The sequence below is a fragment of the Oreochromis niloticus genome, linkage group LG9 (assembly GCF_001858045.2).
Source record: "Oreochromis niloticus isolate F11D_XX linkage group LG9, O_niloticus_UMD_NMBU, whole genome shotgun sequence".
Taxonomy (NCBI): Eukaryota; Metazoa; Chordata; class Actinopteri; order Cichliformes; family Cichlidae; genus Oreochromis; species Oreochromis niloticus.
In genome coordinates, this window is record NC_031974.2 from 20,309,742 (window position 1) to 20,330,791 (window position 21,050).

A 21,050-nucleotide genomic window follows, 5' to 3' on the forward strand; every position below is an offset into this window, starting at 1 on the left:
AGAATCATGTTCTTTGATTTCTCCAGTGCCTTCAACACCATTCTTCCCTCGGTTCTGAAGGACAAGCTGGAGAACTCTGGAGTGGACCATCACCTCACTACCTGGATTTTGGACTACCTCACCGACCGACCACAGTATGTGAGGACTCAGGGCTGTGTGTCGGACAGGGTCGTCTGCAGTACGGGGGCCCCACAGGGAACGGTTCTGGCTCCGTTCCTCTTCACCATCTACACTGCAGACTTCTCCCACAACTCCACCCAGTGCTTCCTGCAGAAGTTCTCTGATGACTCTGCAATAGTCGGCCTCATCACTGATGGGGACGACAAGGAGTACAGAGGACTGACTCAAGACTTTGTGGACTGGTGCCAGCTGAACTACCTCCAGATCAACGCCAGTAAAACCAAGGAGCTGGTGGTAGACTTCCGCAGGCACAAGCATCCTCCACTGCAACCACTGAACATCCAAGGTATGGACATCGAGGCTGTGGACAGCTACAGGTACCTTGGTGTTCATCTGAACAACAAACTGGACTGGACTCATAACTCAGACGCCCTCTACAGGAAAGGGCAGAGCAGGCTGTACCTGCTTCGGAGACTCAGGTCGTTTGGAGTGGAGGGCCCACTCCTGAAGACCTTCTATGACTCTGTGGTGGCCTCAGCCATCTTTTATGGTGTGGTCTGCTGGGGGGCAGCATCTCTGCTGGGGACAGGAAGAGACTGAACAGGCTGATCCGAAGGGCCAGCTCTGTTCTAGGATGCCCTCTGGACCCAGTGGAGGTGGTGAGTGACAGGAGAATGGTGGCTAAGCTGTCATCCCCGTTGGACAACATCTCCCACCCCATGCATGAGACTGTGACAGCACTGAGCAGCTCCTTCAGTGGGAGACTGCGGCACCCACGGTGTGGGACGGAGAGATTTCGCAGGTCTTTCCTCCCCACTGCTGTCAGACTCTACAATAAAGACTTTTGCAGCTGATCAAACACACAAACCCACACATGTGCAATAAGACTGGTATACGTGCAATTCTTCTTCTGACGAAGTTGTGTTTTTGTATTTTCCTACTCAGTTGTATATAGTATTTGTATTTCTATTTTATTCTATTGTATATATTATTCTATTCTATTTTATTCTATTGTATATAGTATTTTATTTTATTTTATTTTATTGTATTTTATTGCATTCCAGTGTTTTCTAATTTCTGCTACATAACTTTGCACTTCTGCTGTAACAAAACAAATTTCCCACCTGTGGGACTAATAAAGGCCATCTTATCTTATCTTTCACTATAAACCAAAGCCAAGGCCATGTATTCCTTTTTGTACTTGATTATCCCATTAGTGAGAAATTTAAAGGAAGACTTTAGTCCATAAGACTCAAGTGTGTTCATTCATTGTAGTCCATGCTGGACCTACACACTGGACCAATTAATTGACTGGTGTTGTGATTTTCACAACCGTGCTGCTAAAAACCTGCACAGAGATCCAAATTGCAATACAAAAAATTAATATCTAGCAAAGACCTACTACTAATCTTGTGTGCTCAATGCACATTTTAACTGCCGAAGGCCTTTTTGAACATTTATTCCAGAGCGTGGATATCACCACTTCTGTTTTTTCCACTACTTTGGCCCCTTTTAGCACTAGTTTGACATTCTGTAATACTAGGTGTAATGATTTATTAATTACTTATTCTGTTTCAGCAACTAGTTACAACACAAACTTTACTAAGAAAGCTGAGCCCGAACCTGTAGCACGAGAGTCACAGGTAGTCACATTAGTGGCCTTCTGGATAATGTAAGCCAGACAATGTCAGGGGAATCAGGTTAGAGTATAACAGTTTCCTTTCATACATTTAACGAACAACAGGTGATAGTCTACCTGAAAATTACCCCATTTTGATCATGGGGTGTTGGCTAGGTGGAGCATACTCGAGGCAGGACACATCACATCCACCCAATCCACTGGAAACCAGGCAGTTACCTGCTCTATTTAATGTTTAATGTCCAATCAGTGCAACCGCATGAGCACACATGGAAATACCTTTACTAGATCACTACTCAACTGCAAAACATTTCTCAAGTAAATAGTCTAAAAATCTTTTATAGCAAACTAGCCTTGTGTAATTAGTGTTGTGTACATTTTATTTACTATTTTGTTTTTGGTCTCATCAGTTTGAGAAATCTGCTAACTACTTTAACCACTGATGTAATAAACTTTGTAAACATGTATGACAGTTGCAGTGTCTCTATGTGTTGAGGATTAAGGGTATGTGTATGTGCACATACCCTATACTCCTGTGCACTTGTGTGTTAATCCTGAGTGAAAGGCTATGTTTTCTGCACAGGAAGGCAGCGGAGGGACTCCCCGGAGGGCCTCTGTGTGCCGGCCCTGTAAGCCTGTGTGAATGAGCCTGAATTCGCAGGCTCCCCACGAGGACGCACGGCCAATTAAGCTGACAGTCAGAGGCCCATTGACCAGTCACAGAGATTAAACGCCGGGCCATCTCGGTGGCTAAAACCACCTGCAGGATGGAGGGAATGATGGAGAGCCAGAGAGGAGGAGGAGAAGGAAATGGAAAGAAACACGGGGAGACGTGCCGATACTCACTGTTGCTTGTCGCTTCAGTAAAAGACGCCTTTTGTCCATTCCAGCCTTTGTTGTCCATCTGTAGTGATGTGGAGAGAAGGAGAGAAGGGGGAGGTAAGAGAGATGTAGATTCTTGAACAGACAGCTTCTTCACGCATGTCAGACAAGTTCCTTCCTACTGTTTGGTCCACAAAGAGACGAGTGCTCACAGGAGGGGATGCTTAAGGAGCCTAGTGTCTCTAGGCCAGCTACTTAATTAGGGGGGTTGTCAATGTTTGGTAACAAAAAAAAGGCTCCTATTCAATGTGTTACTTCTGCTGTGGTGTGCGCGTCTGCTTGCACAAACACACACAGCCACAAACACATGTGAAACACAAACAAATCATTTCTCAAATGTGTGACAGCTGAGGAGATGACATTGCTGTAAACAAATTCACCCACGCTACAGTGGAATTTCAGTGCAAGAGAGCCACAGCGAACAGAGAGAAAGGAGGAACGGAAGGACGGCGTGAGAGAAAGTGCTCGAAAGAAAGACAACCTATCTTACAAAAGCTACAGAGCTCTGGGTTGTCTGAGATCAAAAGAAAAGTAAGCCGTTTAACTAATTTGTAGAGAGAAGTTGTCGGAGTTGTCGACCTATTGCAGAGTCACGTATCGGCCACTAACTTTGTTCTGTCTAAATATTGCATCTTGAGTGTAACCAGACAGGTCTCACCTCTTGCCAGAAATTAGCTTAAACAGGGAGACTCACTGCTTATTTCCATAACAGCAGACTCACATATCTGAAACCTTAGAAAACAAAACACAGTGGTTTATAGGGCTAAAGAATGAAGCATCCAATGGTGGATTTGATTACATGTCTGTAACGTTTGACATTCCCCTGGAGACTTGTGTAAATGGGGCATTCAGTGTGCAGAGAGTTTAAAACTTTCAAAAACTGCTCAGCTGAAGTCTCAGTAGCAGTAACTACACAGAAGATCAAAGTAATTAATGTCAGAGCTGAGGAAATCAAACTGAAAGGAAGGAAATTACTGGCTGCTAACTGAGATGCGCTTTCTTCGGAGCATGTCATGTTTAACCCTCCTTTAGTTCTAAGATTTGGTTTTCTGAATAGTATATATATATGCAGCATCATATATCAAACTAATGAGCTGTCTGGGGAACAATTAACATTCTACAGAGAGACTGGTTATGTAACAGTATCTCTATCTGATTCTGCTCCCTTGAGCTTAAAAACCAACGAGGTGAATAAAGATGTTGGTGATCAATGGTTGCTTGCAAAACACACATGGTTCAGAGAACCTGAACGGGTTGTATAATAGGTCAGCAGCACTGGGATTTGAGATAAATCTGGGAATTGAGTATCAGAATTACTGTGCGGGGTTGTAGAGATGAGATAAAGTCAGGGCAGTGCATGAAGTTTCCTAATGTAGTTCTTCAGCATACAGCTTTATAGGTACCATCAGTTATCACCATTCTTCTAGCTCTGATGCTAATAACAATTGCAAAGTGTTATTTGGGTGTCTCTGCTTAGACTGCTGCCCCCTGCACCCCAGACCTTGATAGGCAAACAGAAACGTGACAGAGGAAATAAAAACCAATTGGAATAACTCATGAGTGTCTGTAATTAAGTGACCTAAAGCAACCTACATACTATACATTTATGTTGCACTCATTAGCCATTATATTAGGTACCCGAAAGGACATTTATGTGACTTTGAACGTAGCATGGTTGTTGGTGCCACACAGGGTGGTCTAAGTATCTAAGTATTCCAGAAACTTATGACCGTTCTCTATAAACCCGAGAATGGTCCAAAAAAGAGAAAATGAGTACCAGTTCTCTAGGAGGGCAACAGTAACTCAAATAACTACTTGATACAACAAAGGTATGCAGAACAGCATCTCTAAATGCACATCGAACCTTGGTGCAGATGGGCTACAGCAGCAGAAGACCACACTGGGTGCCACTCTTGTCAGATAAGAACAGGAAACAGGTGCTACAATTCACAAGGGCTCACCAAAATTGCAGAACAGAAGATTGGAAAAGTGGCAGGATAATAATTTCATGTAAACAACATTAAAACATCGATCAATCCTGGGTTGTTTCAATGGTTCACGCTGCTGGTGGTGGTATAATGGTGTGAGTGATATTTTTTAGCATTTCCATATTTTCATAGGTCCTTTGGTACCAGCTGAGCATCTTTTTAATGCCACAGCCTACCTGACTAGGAAGGTGAGCTGTTGTTGACCATGTCCACCTCTTTATGACCACACAATATCCATCTTCTGTTGGCTACTTCCAGCAGGATATTACACCATGTCACAAGGCTCAAAAAATCACAAACGTATTTCTTGAACATCACAATGAGTTCAGTGTACTCAAATGGCCTCACAATCAATCCAACAGAGCACCTTTGGGATGTGATTCACATTATGGATGTGCAACTGACAACATCTGCAGCAAATGCATGATGATGTCATGTCAATGTGGTTCAAAATCTCTGAGGAATGTTTCCAGCACTTTGATTAATCTGTGCCACGAAGAATTATTGCAGTTCTGAAGGCAAAAGGGGAGCCAGCTTAGCGCTATCAAGGTATAACTAATAAAGTGTCCACCTCTTCAACAGTTTAACACGTTTTCACTTTAGTAGCTACAAGAAATCAGAAGCAAATGTAATCTGTGGATCATACTGATATATTCATATCATTATGAAACAAATGAGAAAATTTATAGATGTAGTATAAGATACCAGCGCTGGGAAAGTTTACATTTCTAAAACGGCTGTGAACAAAACCTTCTGTATAATTAATTGTGTGATTTATTTTTTCCCCCCATCATGTAGAATCTTTTAAAACTTCAAATAACATTCAACAATATACAACTACTACCAGTCAGGAAGTAAGATAAATAAACAGTTGTGCAGCAAAGTGGGAGGCTTGTATATAAAACAGATATGAAATATACAAGTTGGCGAAGGCGTTTTTACCTCAGCCGGGTTCTGAGGGACTGTGGAGGCCTTGTATCCCAGCTGTAGCAGCATAGCCTCAGCTGCATTCCGCTTGGCAACCTTCTTGTTGGGCCCTGTTCCCGTGGCAACCTCATTATTCACCTTCACCTGTATGGGAATGGAGGAAAACACGCATATAAAGAAACCAGTACACACAAGTGAGATAAAGACAGTAGCAATATTTGCTGATTCACAACTGAACATTATGGTTTTGCTGACGCATCCTGTTGTGATAATGACTAACTGTTCTTTACTTTAAAAAAAAGAAGTTTCTTTGCTCTCTTTTTCTGAGCTGAGGCAGCCATGCAGTGCACATTGCACCAAAAGAATCTGAGTGAAGTGTTTGTTTTTCAGTAATCCCAAAACATTAAATCTGTCTACACAGAATGTAAGCAGAAATTTCCAAGAGAATATCAGACGTCGTTATGTTATCCAAACAGACAATTACACTGTACAAATAACATTCTGGGAGCCAAAGCCTGTGAACTGCCAGGCCTCAGTGCACTCAGTCAAAGTGGTCTGACATGCTCGCTAAGTACTCATCGGAATACATCACGAAGGTCACAACAGAAGGAGAAGGAAGGAAGGCCTCAATAAATTCCCCAATCACTAAACAAACACAATCACTCTTTTATCAAAATTTAAACGATGATCAGCTCCTCAAAAAGCATTTGACAAAAGGTGGAGCCCTTTCTGAAGTGATGGCTTCAGACAAACGATACGAAAACAGAGACTCATTTGAGCCCTGCTGCCTACCAAAGGAAACAATGTGGAAATTTTAGAAGATGGAGTGGACTGCACAAAAGAACACACACACTCACGGGGACTAATGTGTGCATCAAAGAGGCATGGAGAATAGGTTTGAGGCTGAATTACCGCCTGATGCTAAGAGAAGCTCTGTTCTTCACATGAAAGAAAAGGATTATGGAACGAGAGACTAAGTGGGAGAGTTTGACTGGGAGAGGCAGCCAGGGAAAGATGAATAGGAAGAGAAAAAGACAGACTGCTGTTAAAATGGCGAGCATAAATAACACCTCTAAATGCACACGTTTAGCAATTTTACGGTGTGAAGCGGTGTGGGTTAGTACAATGCCACAATCTTTCCAGGAGTATATGTCCCAGAAAATTCACCCAAAAATATGGTCAAAGAATTTGCAAAAAACCAAACAAACGAATAAACAATCAAACAAAAAAAGGCCTCAGTTAGCATGTTGAATTTTAAAGTTCATGACAGCACAATTAGAAAAAGACTGAACAAGTGTGGTTTGTTTGGAAGGGCTGCGAGGAGAAAGCCTCTTCTCTCTAAAAAGAACATGACCGCATGACTTAGGTTTGCAAAGAACAAACCACAAGCTCTCTGGATCAATGACGCTCATTCATGAATATTTTCATGGAAACATTCTTGCCCTGCGCAAAAAACAATCACGTACACAAAATTACTATCAAATTTATTGCCATTAGCTAATTTCTTTATATAAAGAAAGATGTTTGATGCCAGGTGACGTAGAGAAAGAGATGTATGAGAGAATCCTGCAAGTGGGTGAAAGTCCAACTGAAGACACTAGCTCAGGCTGAAATAATTGAGGTTAAAATATGAGGTTAAAAGGGCTAAAATATCTCTACCCAAGAAACTCACTGTGGCTCAATTTTTTTTAAAAAAGAAGAAAAAAACCCAGTTTGGAAATCAGAATTGATACAGGAAAATAAAGGATGAAAGGATGAAAAGACTAAAAGAAAAAGAAAAAAAAAAAGGTCGAGCACAAGGAGCAACCAGATTGGTCACTCCAAGATGAGAAACTTAGTTCAATGGAAAAAAGAAATCTAGATTCCCTGGTATCTATGGAACAGTACCAAGAACTGTATATGACAACACTCAGCTATGACAAGTCAATGACAGTCACCTTTCCATTTGGTATTTCATTTTCTTTACCTGTAATTCTGAGCATTTCTTTTGCTTTGCTGTTTACGATACATATGAATGTTTCACACGCTAATCAGTGATTCATCAATAGTGTCGTACCTGAACAAATTTAGAAATGTTTTGTAGATACAAATTATGTGAAGGTGTGGCTGTCACAGAAAATTTAAAAAGACACCTTTTTGTCATCTCTGCTAAAAAAAATAAGTGAATTACAAGCAGCACAGTAAGTCAGACCTCTGTATGGTTCACATCAGTCCAACATGCAAAGACGTTTTTCTTTCACATTAAGGGTGGGGCAGAATATCAAAGCAGCAACATAACTAATTACTTCCTCATGTGAAATACTTTCAATATACACTGATGTCAAATATCAATATTCTCATTAAAACACTAAACCAACTGTAAACTGGCTGGTACAATTTCTCAAGAGATGAAGTTAGGAAGAAACTCAGAGGGAAAGTACCAGACAACATGGATAGCAGGGGAAAGCAAATCAAAGAGCTAATTCATTGAACCGACTCATTAAAAGTGAGGAGCAATAACACACAAAGATTCAGTTTTCTCTTCTTCGGTTACAAAACTATTGCAGCGTACTGCTAAAGACTATGTACTGCAGAATCACTGTGTTGTGAATATTTATTGAGTTCATAATTGAATAGTTATTGAACTATAGCATTGTATGGATTCCCTACTTTACACAATGTGCTTGACTGATTTGTGACAGCTTAATAAAACAAAATCATGTAATGATCTGATTTACATAAATGTCATTGACATTTACCTGACAAATTCTTTTCAAATTAACATAGCATTTCTCAAGATTGTCCTTTAATCTTAATTGCAAATTAATTTTAACACATGTATAATAAAAGAGACAAATTTGGCAGAAACAGTAGTTTAGCTTTAACTTGTAAAAGTGGGACAGGTAAATTAAAGAAGGCAAATTCCAAGTTTAAAGTGCACAATGTATTAACTGAAATAGTTTCAACTTGCAGACACAAATTATTTTTCTTCTCCTGTCGTTTTTCATGCATGACCTCAAATGGGCTAAACAACTCTGAAAGAGATAACTGTGGTATCTGATGAGATTTCCTCATACAAAGATCCTACTCTGTTTACTGGACTAATAATAAACACCAAATCACCCGTAACTAAGTTAAAGGGGAAAGGTTGCAGCTGACAGAGGAACATGAAATTTTATGAATACTAGCTCCTTAATACACAGGCACATTCCAGTATTGTCCTGTGGTACAGAAAACAGACTTCGTGCCACCGACAACTTGAAATGTAATAGCATAAAAAAAAGTTGGCTGCTCCAGTGATGGAAACAGGGCTGTAAAGATGGATGTTCATCTATTCTAAGCTTTAACTGCATCTATAAACATAATAAATGCTAAACAGAATGTTTCACAAAGGAATGCCGAGCATGAGAGACAAAGAGGAGAAGCGAAAATGGTGAAAGGAAACATGAGGAGGCCCAAATCATTTTAATCCAACGTTGAATAAATGAAAACAGACTTTAAATGTTCAGTTATTCTACCACATGTTCCTGACAAAATAACCATGTTTGCACCAAATGCATTAAATTATTCACGTCTTCTGGTGACTAAACATTAACCAACAACATTTTTCCCCATTCTTTGACATAGTAAATAATAAATACTGCAAAGGCAAAACTGGAAGTAGGTTCCACAATTAAAAGAACAAAGCTGGTCAGTGGTGCAAGAAGGGAATAGATTTTTTTCTGCACATTAGCACGCTGTTCAAAAACGACCTTGTTTGAACAAAGGGGAGCTGTCATGCTAACACAGTTAGGGATCATAACCCCTCTGGAAACCTAAGAAACCTCACACCCACGTTCATTATCCACATATAGCCATCCTTCATGTATGTAGCAGACTGAGATTCAGCAGATATGAGCTAAGATGCTTTTCTTCTACAGCATATATAACCCTATTGTTTTTACTTCCTTAGGACTACTTAACAGGCCACACTGGCAACGGGAATTTATTTACTTACACAGCACATTTCATTACACATAAACTCAATGTGCTTAAAAAACGATGCAATAACACAACAATAAAGACCTAGCTATGTAGGACTATGATACCTTGAGACACACACAGTTATTAAGTGTATGTCTGTGAGAATAAAAAGGTTTTAATTTGTTTTTGAATGTGGACACAAATGGAATTGACCTCGGGTCAGCGGGCGGCTTCTTCCAAAGAAGTAACTGAAAGCTGTAACTGGGTTATAGACACTGAGCAAGTCAGAGATGCACTGGAGGGCCAAACCACTGAGAGCTTTATGAACTAACAGAAGGATTTAAAGGTAATCTTGTATTGAACTGGCAACCAATGACGTTACTTACACACGTGTAAGGCTGCTACAATGTGGACAAGCTGAAGACATCCTACTGATGATTTAGATAATCCCGTAAATAAAGCGTTACACTAGTCTATCCTGTTTGATATGAAAGCAGGAGCCAATTTCTTAGTTTGAGATAAGAGCAGTCCTGGTGACTTTAATAAAATGATTGTCAAATTGAGATCACTGCCCAAAATTATGCCACAGTTCCAGACTTGCTCACTGTGTTTGAGAGAAAGAGATTATAAGTATGAATACATTTTCTGTCTCTGTCTCTTTTTGGAGCAACAACAAATATTTCCATTTTGTGTATTTTTTTTCGTTCTAAAAGATTTCAAAGTCAATTTATAGTTTATTTTTCTATGATTTCTCTCAGATCTACAGCAGGTTTTTTTTAGTCATCTTTAACTTTTCACTCCAAGGTACTTTAGGTGGAGAACGCATTTTAACAGTTCTGACAGGAACGATACAATCGATAATTGTCCATCATTTCATCACATGACAACAGTACTGGTAATGTGTACTTTTTACTTTGCTTTTTGTTTTGGCAGGTGAACGAAATACTTCTGAAAATGTGCAATAATAATCGGAGATAGCAAAGTCTAAAATATTTGTATATGTGGGTCAGTTCATCATCCAAAAACATGCCAATAAACTGATTACATTCAAAACTCAGTTAACTGTCAAATGTCAAAAATTTGCAGCTAAAAATGATTCTATACAGTGATCACACCACCTCCTGCTTGCACGCATGCAGTATTCAAAACTACAATTAGTCATCGATATTTCAATCAGCTGTTCAATCACTCTTATCAAGCCAGGTTTCCATTAGAAGGATAAAATCCAGTTTATTAGTAACAGTGACATCATTAAAAATAAAAGCCTAATTTGCTAAACATCTAACATTCAGAAGCGCAAATTGGAAAGTGGACTTAGTTGACTGAGACAAGGTGGGTTTGATGAGTACAATGTGTTCTTTGTGTCTGGTCTGCTGTTAATTCCTACTTTAATATGAGAAAGTGGTCTGGTATTTGCAGGACATCATATAGTTTGCTAAAAACTTTCAAAATCCTAGTCTGGGAACGTCTTTTCTTGTAGTTGCATATTCTGTGACCAGGAATTTACCTGCATGATGAACTCCCGACGTCGGGGCATCCCTCTCTCTGAGAGCAGCAGGTACTCGGGCTCCTTTTCCTTTTTGGCCTGCTGGATCTGGGCTAGACGGCTGATTGGGTTCATGCCCTGTCCATAGTCTGGTCCTGTCTACAAGGAAAAAAAGCCAGTGACGATCTCTTGTAATAACCACAATCATTTATTCTGCTGAGCTTCACTAAAAGCAGGTGTGTGCCTGTTGGTTTACTTTATTAAAGTACCTTGAGGATGGTCTTGGTTCGTTTCTTGTAGTGTGTCTTGGGTTTTTCCACAGTGGGTATGGAGGGAAGCTTCTTCAGGTCCTGCAGGATGGACAGAGCGGCACGTTTCTTTGACAGCTTCTTGCTGTTGCCCTCACCCTCAGCAGAGAACTCCCCCACGGTGACACGGGTCAGGAAGCTTTTCATGTGTGGGGGCCCACTCTCCTTCAACACCTGGAAAGGTTTTTTGGAGAAACGCAGATGGGAGGGTTTTTTTTCTTCATAAAAAAGAAATTAAGTAAAAATGATAACACAAAATCTGAATTTATATGTGTGTGAGTTTTTTCTCCTGTGTGTAACATGTGTAAAGGAGTGTGTGCAAAGCTCTCTGTGAGCAGCTACACCAGGTGGTCCAAAACATCTGCTCTCAATGGTCACATACTGCTACCCACCCATATGTGGGTGTGTTACCCATATACAAAACACTCAGAACTGAACAACACTGACGCACAAACACACATATGAAAAGTAACATGTTCCTAGATGACAGTCTCTAGTGATGAAGGCTCAGTTTCCTTCCTCTAGCCTCTGGTCACCTGGGAGACCTAAAACAAACACCGGCTGGCGTTAGGTCATGCTTCTGCAATCACATCTACTTCCTGTGAAGTCCAACCACAGTGTGCGAGTGTGTGGATGTGTGTGTAGCAGGTGGGGTTCTTATATAGGAAAACATACTGGAGGAAGAATTAAGTTTCACACACTTACTGAGTCCAGCTCTACATGTTCGGTGAACGTGGATCGGTTCCTAGCTCGATGGCTTTCTCCCTTGCTCTCCCTGTTTTTTTTGCTGCAGCAGCTGTGTGCTGCTTTGGATTTTTTCAGCCCCCTCCCACGCTCTCTCCTGATTTTCTTCATTTGAGCTTAATTTGTGGTGCAGACAGCACAAATTGTAGTAATCAGATGCAATCTAGCAACAGTTGATTTGAACTCAGTGACCGATAAAACAGATTAAACTGATAAGCGGAACCTAGAGCATTCCTCAAATACTTCACACATCAACACAGACTAATACCAGACCTTTGGGGAAACAAAGGATAATGTGTCCATACCCCCTCTTCAATCTACACGACACCCAAAAAAACAAACATTTTAGTTCAATTAAACTGAAGTGACAAGGCAAGTCCTGTGCATGAAAACTAAACAAATAGAAATCAGTTAGTGAATGTTTAGACAGATACCACACATACAACTATGCCCACAAGTAAAACAGAGAACTCAGAGCAGACACGCATAATGTTAATGCAATTAACACATTTTATCACATACACGATCACTTCTTTTCTCTTCCTACTCAACTGACCCCAACATTTTCTTAACAGAGCATACACTGGGCCCCATGTTTTCCATCACTGTTAACCTGTCAGTCTGTGGGCAGTCCTGCACAAGGAATTCAAGTATACAGTAGGTTAGCATGTGCGCTGTAGTGAAGCCTTGGAGCACTAGCTGTCCAAGCTATCAGCCAAACTTACTCCCACCCAAGGGATCTAACTCTGGTCTTGCTCATCACCAGAAAAGGGAAATGTAACATGGCAGCTTCTTGTATGTTACAACATTCAGTGGGACTGGAAGCATCCCGAGTCAGATTTTTTTTTTTTAAGGCATAGTGTTGACGATGACGTCGCACATCACCGGCCACTGTTCAGCTAAGAGTATGTCAGTTTGAGGAAATAGAAATGGATTAACAGTGAAATGTGTAATTAGGGCCATAAATATCTAGACAATAACATTTTTGCAATAGATTTTGAATCAAACAATCAACACGTGACTGACTTTCAGCCTTACTTCGGAGGCCATTTTTATTCATTTTTATACAGAACTTTACATGTAGTGATCCTGGATGTGAATGTCACAGTAGTTCTGGCCTTATCTAAACTGTTCTTTTTCTAGGATGGAATGATTGTACAGCACACATCTTTAATGACATTAAAAAAGAAGAATTGGTTGCAGTTTGAAGTTATTTTGGATTTTCTCTAATCCACATAAACATATGCATACACTCACTTAAATCTTTTAATAAGTGGTGCTGAAGGTTCTGCAGTGCCTTTCACTTGACAAGGTTAAGCCCTACTAACTTACTGTTTGTGATCATGATTGACTACTACTGGTAGCTTTTCTTTGTCCGCATAAAAAGGAGTTGTTTTACAGCACTCATTAGATTGACCAATACTTAGAACAATGGGAAAGTCCAGGCAACTCAGTAGTTCTGAGAAGGAGAACTAGAGATTTATACAAGTTGGGAGCCATTTTCTAAACAACAAGTTAAAAAAAATTGCATAAATACAAGTTATTCAGATGTGTCACCACTTTGCAAAGGTCTGGAAAAAAGGTTTTATAGTCAGACAAGAGAAAGACTGAGCTATGAAGACAACAGATTTGACCACAATGACAAGAGGATGTTTGGAGGAGTAAAGGTGAGGCTTTCAAAATGTAAGAATAATGTACCAGCTGCCAAGAATGGTAGTGGAACCATCATGCTCCAGGGCTGTTTTGTTGCCACTTGTATTGGTACATTGCAAAACAGTGGATGGAATAATCAAGAAATAGGACAACCTCAAATTCTTCAACTTTACCTCAAATCAAATTAACTAGATAGCTGTTCCTGCAACCAGACAATGATCCCAAACCCACATCAGAACTGGTTTTGGAATGGATAAAGATGGCTAAAATTGAGCTTCTGTAACGGCCTTCCAGCCTCGACCTCAACCCTACTGAAAGTTTGTGGACTATGCTTCAAAGGAGGGCACGTGCCAGGAAACTAAACCAATTTAAATGAACTCTGCCAATTCTGCCAAGAAGAGTCGTCAAATGTCCAGACAGAATTATGCCAGAAGCTTGTTGATGGTTACTAAAAGTATCTAGTCAAGGTCCAACTTGCTAAGTGGCATTTAACCAAAACTTACTGGGGGCGGGGGGTACATGTATGTCTATGTATGTCTACTTCTGACCCTGTGTGGATTACAGAAAATACGAAATAAATAAATAAACTTGTGCACCCAATTCATATTTTTAAAGTAATAAAAGATGTACTGCATGCTCTACAGTCACTTTACCTTAGAAAGAGAGAAGTTCAACGACACCATTAAAAGCCCTAAATTACCGTAAAATTTATGACTTAACGTCTGAAGTCTAGAGCCCTTTGACATCACCTAATGCTGTTTCCTCTTTTGCAACGCTCTGCTAGGCCTTTATTGTAGCCATCTTCACTTGTGTCGTGTTTGTGGGTCTCTTTGTCTTCAGTTTGCATTTAATAACTAAAAAGTATTAAATATAAATCAAGTATTAAAGTATTAAATACAAATTAAATATAAATCTTGGGTTGACATCCGGTGGCTGACTCGGCCAATTCAAGAATATCCTATTTCTTTGCCCTGAGAAACTCTTGGGCCATTATCCATTTATTTACTCATCCACTTTGACAACGATAAGCCTGCCTCCTCAACAGTGTTCTTAACTTGGCTAGATGTTATCAAGGGGTTTTTATAAACACTGAAAATATTCTGCAATCATCCCCTTAAGTTGTCTTCTGCAGTCTTTCAGATCTTTGGGTGTTGCCAAGATGGTCAGTGCTTTCCTTGTTTTTCAGAAGTACCAGATTGGGGACTTGTCACTCGTACAGTTTTATTACTGAAGGTTTATCTTTAACAGTTACCAAATGCAAGTTCAATAATGACTTTTTATCTGGTTAATATGTCATGATTAAACAAGGGAACAGGGCTCAAAAGTGACTGTCAATTTACCCTTAGCATCTGAAAACGGAGGAAAATGCACAAAAATGGTCATATTTCATAAAGTTAATGAAGAACTTTTGCTTAGCCCTTAAATTAAAGCTGAAAGTCAGCATTTCAATCACGTATTATTTTATTTAATATCAAGTATGATGGAATACATGAATAAAATGACGAAGGTTCTATATTTTTACAAACACCTAAGGACCTATATGTAAAAGACAAGTCTTTGATGCTGTTGTAACAAATAATCAGATGTGCAAGACAGGAAACCTCTTCAGCTCTTCTCAGTTCTATTGTCACTCAAACCTTCTGTGTCTCCTTGTTAATCACACAGAACATCAAGTCTTTAACTTTAGTGAATAAGCAGAGACTCAGTCAAGAAATGTTCTGGCACATAATCTCCATAAACAGAAAACTTAAAAGAAAACAGACAATATTTTGGTTTTCATACTAATTAAATTAGGTATGACATCAATTAATTAATGAGCTGTTTTTGGCAGGCAGAATTTGTCACTATTGGACAGCGCCAAGTTAAATGTTTCACTCTTCTTTAGGGATGACTGTAGCTCCGGAGGTAGAGCAATAGAAAAAGTAGAGAGAACTAGTCCATTTAGCATTTACACATCTTACAGGGGCATTGATCTTTACATCTAACTCTTGGTGAGAAAGCCAATGAGAGAATTCCCCCAAAATCTACTATTTCTTGTTTTGAATGTGTACAGCAGTTATATTAATTAACAGAGTAAAGTCAATGTTCTGTAACTACATTCATCCTCTTTGTCATTCAGGAAGGTGTTTTTTGTGGGTTTTCTTTACCATAACAGGCTTTTCAGAGTGAGACTCGCACAAATACCGGAGCATAAGCCCTCCAGAAGTGTTCCACTTGCTTATGATTAATCTGTGCTGTTTAAATTGAAAACATAAAGTCACCAATAGGAAGAACGAGATCAAATGTGGCCTACATGGACATATGGCAAGTCAACAAAAAGTATGAGACAATGCGTATATAGCTATGCATTCAATGTCACCTACTCTTGGCACAGGATGGCGGCAGACAAGCTGCAGTCAGTCTCCTGGCAGACGACACAGGATCTGCGCCACACCGATGGGATTTCAGCACTTCCATTCATTTACACGCACAGTCAGACACACATACATGCAAACAAATAGACAAACACACCCGTCTGCCACCTAATGACAAGGATCAGATTGTATACAGGAAACCTTTGGTAATTCAATGTTGAATTTTTTTTTTTAAATCCCATCTATTCTTGTCTCTTTATTTGTTCTTATTCAATCATGTCTCCAGCTTCGCGTGGAGACATTAATACCCTGAGCAGTCTGAGGATTTGAGCATGCGAGAACTCAGGTACTCTAGAAGAGGAGGCTATGGGAGCAGGGTAGGACAATAGTAGGGACTGGTAAAGGGAAGAAAGGCTCTTTTGTGATGAGCGGTGGATGGACAAGCCCTGAGGGAAGCTGATTCTTGTAAGATGGGTGGTTCTTGGCTCGGACCCTCTTCTCTTGTGTCCTCCTTGGAAAAGGAGCCTCCGATCCAACACACAAGCCGTGATTTATAGATTGGTTCCTCTTTGATGCTGACATCTGTTTGATATTGCCTGACGGGGGGAATAAATGAGCCAACTGGCTCTCAGGGTGGCAACGACCCTCATCGCTGCAGAGGGATGGGAAAGCAGACACTCGCTAACAGTGACTCACGGGTAATTTCATGCCCCAGTAAGGGCAGGGATGAGCTGATGTGAAAACATGGTTGCTGTGAAAGGCATTCACATGAGAGATGACCATTACTGTTTTATGTGGGACGCATCTATGTGTGTCAGGTTAGACGAGGGTGTGCATCAAAGAAGATTCAGTAAAGAGGAAAGGCATAAAGCAAAACTTTGTCAACTTAGTTGGAATTTAATGGACTGAGTGTGCAAAATGAAATCCATAAAAACAAGTAATTCAGTAATTCACACTTGATCTCCATCCACAGCATACTGGCAGAGTGAGAACATACTGCATCTAAGAGTGGGGATTAAAGTGAATCTGCTCAAGAGAAATGAAAGCTATGAGGGAAAGAGAAATGTATGTTATGCAAGGAGAGGGAGAGGATGGATTTCAATCTCTGTGCTTGTAATTTTTCTTTAGTTTTATCTTTAATTATTATCTAGTATGTTGGTTTATGGAGTTCCACGTCCAGAAAGACTGCCGATATGTCAGTCTTAACAGATCAAACGCTATGAGTCTTGCCACCAGTGACTACTCTCTGAAGAAGTTGCCGGTTCAAGACAACTTGTCAGTGGAACAATCTTTTAATTTAGCCGCAGTTTAACAAATTACTTCTTAATGAGGGGAGATCCATCAAAAAGTGCTCTCTATTTTTGTTTCTCAAACAAAGTACTGAGTGTGATAACTTATTGTGTAATTCTTAAATAATTGGGTTACGTTCACAATTTCATTAGTAGTTTATCCTTTTACTTAGTGACACTTCATCAGTGCGTTACTGAAAAATGTACAGTAGTGAGAATATGACTGTCTTTTCATAAGGAAAATTGGGTTCAAGTGCTTCGGGATAATTTAATTCTCACATGTAAGTGACACAAATAGAAGGTAACTCTATTGTAAAGTGATTCAACTAGATTAACTGTATCAGGGGTTTCTTTTCAGTCCTCTTTCCATTCATCGCCAAATGGCAGCTACAGCAACTGGATAAGCAGTTAAGAAAATGGATGGACAGATGTTTCTTTTTCCCCTTCATTTACTTATTTCTTTGATTTCCCTTTTTTAAAGTATTTCTTTCTTCTTCTTTTTTAAATGAATGTGTGTGGCCATTTGTCTTTGTTTTATTTTCATGGCTGAAATCGAGGGGACTCCCATTTTAACATAGGAGTCTGTGATGGGAGGGGTGGGGTGTAGCTATCAGGAGGCCACTGGAGGGACTGAAAAGTTTTGCATTTCTGCATTAATTTTTATTCCTCAGAGGTTGCCGCTTGATTCAAATGCCTTGTTATGGGTAATCACATGCTTTGCCAAAATTAAAAATAAATAATTTGTTGATTATTGTTTGTTGCCGTCTGACCCTTAAACATTTGCTTGATGTAGCACAGAAAAAAAAAGAAACTGATCCCTCTGATTTAAAAAATGATATTCTTGTACAGTAGAGGGTAGACCAAACAAACCAAGCTAAACGCTGCTGTCAAAAAGTGCACACAACTCGTAACTTGTGAAATAGTCAAAGAAAATGAACTGTTGACAGAAATGTAGGGAGATGGTGAAAGAGAATAAGTGTTGTGAGAGAAAGCACATGGAGAATATTTACTGATTTACTGCTCATCAGACAGCAGTAATGAACAGTCTGTCTCCAGACTGACAGTGAGCAGAGGAGAGACCGCTCGGAGGAATGTGGCTGTGTTCTTCTTTTAAAAACTGCTGCTCTCAGCCTCCAGTTAGGAGGGACTGAAAATGAAAGCGAAATGACTGCTGCCAGTGACAAAGACATAACAGATAATGAATCATGTCAATCCAGATTTAGCTGGATGAAATTATTAATAGCAGTTCCAGGAAGGTGAGTGTAATTCCTCTGGTTCAACGCAAGGTAGGACTCACAGGGTAGCCATTCCATACCCTAGTGAGTAAATACATTTTGTTAACAAAGAAGCTGAAAGGTGGAGGGAAAAAGGGAGGACTGGATAGCTCTGCAGATAATTTTTCCACTGTTGTGTAAACTCTTATTAACAAGCAAAGTAAACACAGTGAGAAGATTTTACCTCCCTTCCTCTCCTTACAGTTCATTTCCTCTCAGCCCATCTTCACATCCCCCTAGCGTCTATAAGGAACTGCCCTCTAATTTTTGGGACTGATGTAAGAGAGGTGGAAGGGAGGAACTCTGTGGAGGAAGGGAGGGGGCACACATTGTAAACTGAGCCTCTCTTGTTTTTGGCACCTTGCTGAGTGCAGAAGAAGAAGAGGGGAGCGATGAGGGAGAGAATATTGGATGAGTCAGCTGAGATATGGTGAAAGCCAAGGAGCACTGAACCAGCGGGTCATACAAGGACACACTAGATTTCATGGATTCAAAAAAAAAAAGTAGTGTTGTGACTCTAATGGTCAGAAAAGATGTGGTAGGATTCCCTGCAGAATCCAAAGGAATCTTGTCAGGCAAAGCTAGTAAGGAACTTAATCCTGGTCTTATCCAGTGGACCATGTCAGTGAAACACAATGTTTTAAGTTTTGGATGTCGGGTTTTACCAGCTGATGCAAAAAGCTTTTCCCAGAAGCAGCCGTGATTAAGAAACAGAAACTATTGTATGCCAAGAAAGCCAGTCCCAAGGTGGCATGAGACATGACAGAGAATGTACTTCACAAAAACGAAAATCCCTGAATACAATGATTACACATGCTTAACTGTAAAACCAAAAGTGAGCCAAATGCACAGAATTACCAAATGCCTTTGCTCAGGTTTTGAGAAATACATGTAATCCCTGTTTTAATGGCAAAAGGCAGAATTCTGATAACATATCAAAGCTTGGTTTAGCAGATGATACTAGTAAGTAAAGTTAATTCATAAATAAGCCTCGTTTTAAAGCCTTATTAAATGAGTCTATTAACGATCAGATACAATGTAAAGTCAGTACAATGAGCTTGACTCAGGAACTGAATTTAAGTTAGTTAAGCATAAACAAAACAAACGAGGTAAAAGGCAGATTTTTGAATGGTGTGATTTTGTCATCATAGTTAAATTTAACAGTAAGTTTGTATAAATAAAGCCTACTCAGAGAGAGCAGCACTCAAATAATGAAACAAAGCTCTGCAGTGTTGTGCTATGTAACCGTTTTGCCTTCTGGGCAGGGATGGGTGTCTAGGTTGAAATGTGATTTAATAAAGTAAAGTGTCTTTTAGAGGTTTGTACTCGATTAGCACCAGCTAAGCTGAGTCACCAGTCACAACACCACACCACTGAATCCATTCCCACGTGCTTAATCAATTCCATAACCGCACTGAAACACACACTCATATTTAATGTGTCTCACTAAGACAACAGAGCTCACTGACGCACAAGTAAAGGAAACGTCCGTCCTTATAATAATAAAAAAATTCATTATTAATGGAGGATTCCCAGCGTGACTCCTTCAATTTCCGGCCTGTTATCTTTTCACACGGCTACTGATGAAAACAATTTTAGAGACACTTCCCACATTTTGACATTACACAAACCCCGGACACCACGACTATTTACACATCATCTCACTGCACAGTTTATCTTCATTCTGCATTCCTTCTGTAATTACTTAAAGGGAGATCATAACTTGCAAATCCCCTTGGTACCAATAATAATAACATTAATAACGAACATATCCTTGTGGGTATTTCTCATATTGTTCTCACCTCAAAATTAACAGACAAATTCCTCTTGAGGGCAATTTCATAGACCAGGCTGATCTCTGATTTACTGGCATCAGCGCCTTCCTCAGTCTCCCCCTTTTCCTCTGGATTCTGGAAAACAAATACAAGATTCGAAAGAGGGAAATGTTTAACAAAGGTCTGTCATTTGATACAATGGTAAAATGATAAGGAATATTTTTTTTTTATTTTCACAATTTCTAATGAACAGTGACTCCATGTTTGGCATGTCATCAAACATGGACAATACTGAACTGCACACCAGCAGTGTGGATGTCGGCCAACCTGCCACAACGAGAAGCTTGTCTGTTTTCTGGAGACAATCCTTATCTGATATGGAATTAAAAACTTGGTTACATGGACACGACTGGTGGTCCTCTGTCTGCACTGGAAGGCCCCTTAAATGGATTTTCTATTAAATTTGAAAATTTTTTATAGTGACAAACTGTTCCAGCTTAAATTATCGGTTATAATTTGTGGACATCGTAAACTGTGTCCTCCTTAAAACAAACTAGAGAACAAGAAAAGCTTAAGATCAAAGGATCAGCGCTCACGGGGAGAATCACACATTTATATCTAAGAGACAGGCTCGATGACATTTCACTGTTAAAAATTAAAACAATTTTC

The 21,050-nt window shown here is 39.8% G+C and overlaps 1 protein-coding gene across 1 annotated transcript in view; it reads right to left on the reverse strand.

Moving 5' to 3' along the window:
- The window catches only part of stau2 (staufen double-stranded RNA binding protein 2), a 102,566-nt gene that overhangs the window by 53,144 nt on the left and 28,372 nt on the right, over positions 1-21,050 (reverse strand). Inside the window, exons 7-11 of the mRNA XM_005471792.3 lie at positions 20,409-20,516; positions 11,254-11,466; positions 11,006-11,143; positions 5,572-5,700; positions 2,606-2,663 (exon numbers count right to left, since the gene is read on the reverse strand). Of these exons, the coding sequence (XP_005471849.1) occupies positions 2,606-2,663; positions 5,572-5,700; positions 11,006-11,143; positions 11,254-11,466; positions 20,409-20,516 (646 nt within the window). The remainder of the gene's footprint in view (positions 1-2,605; positions 2,664-5,571; positions 5,701-11,005; positions 11,144-11,253; positions 11,467-20,408; positions 20,517-21,050) is intronic.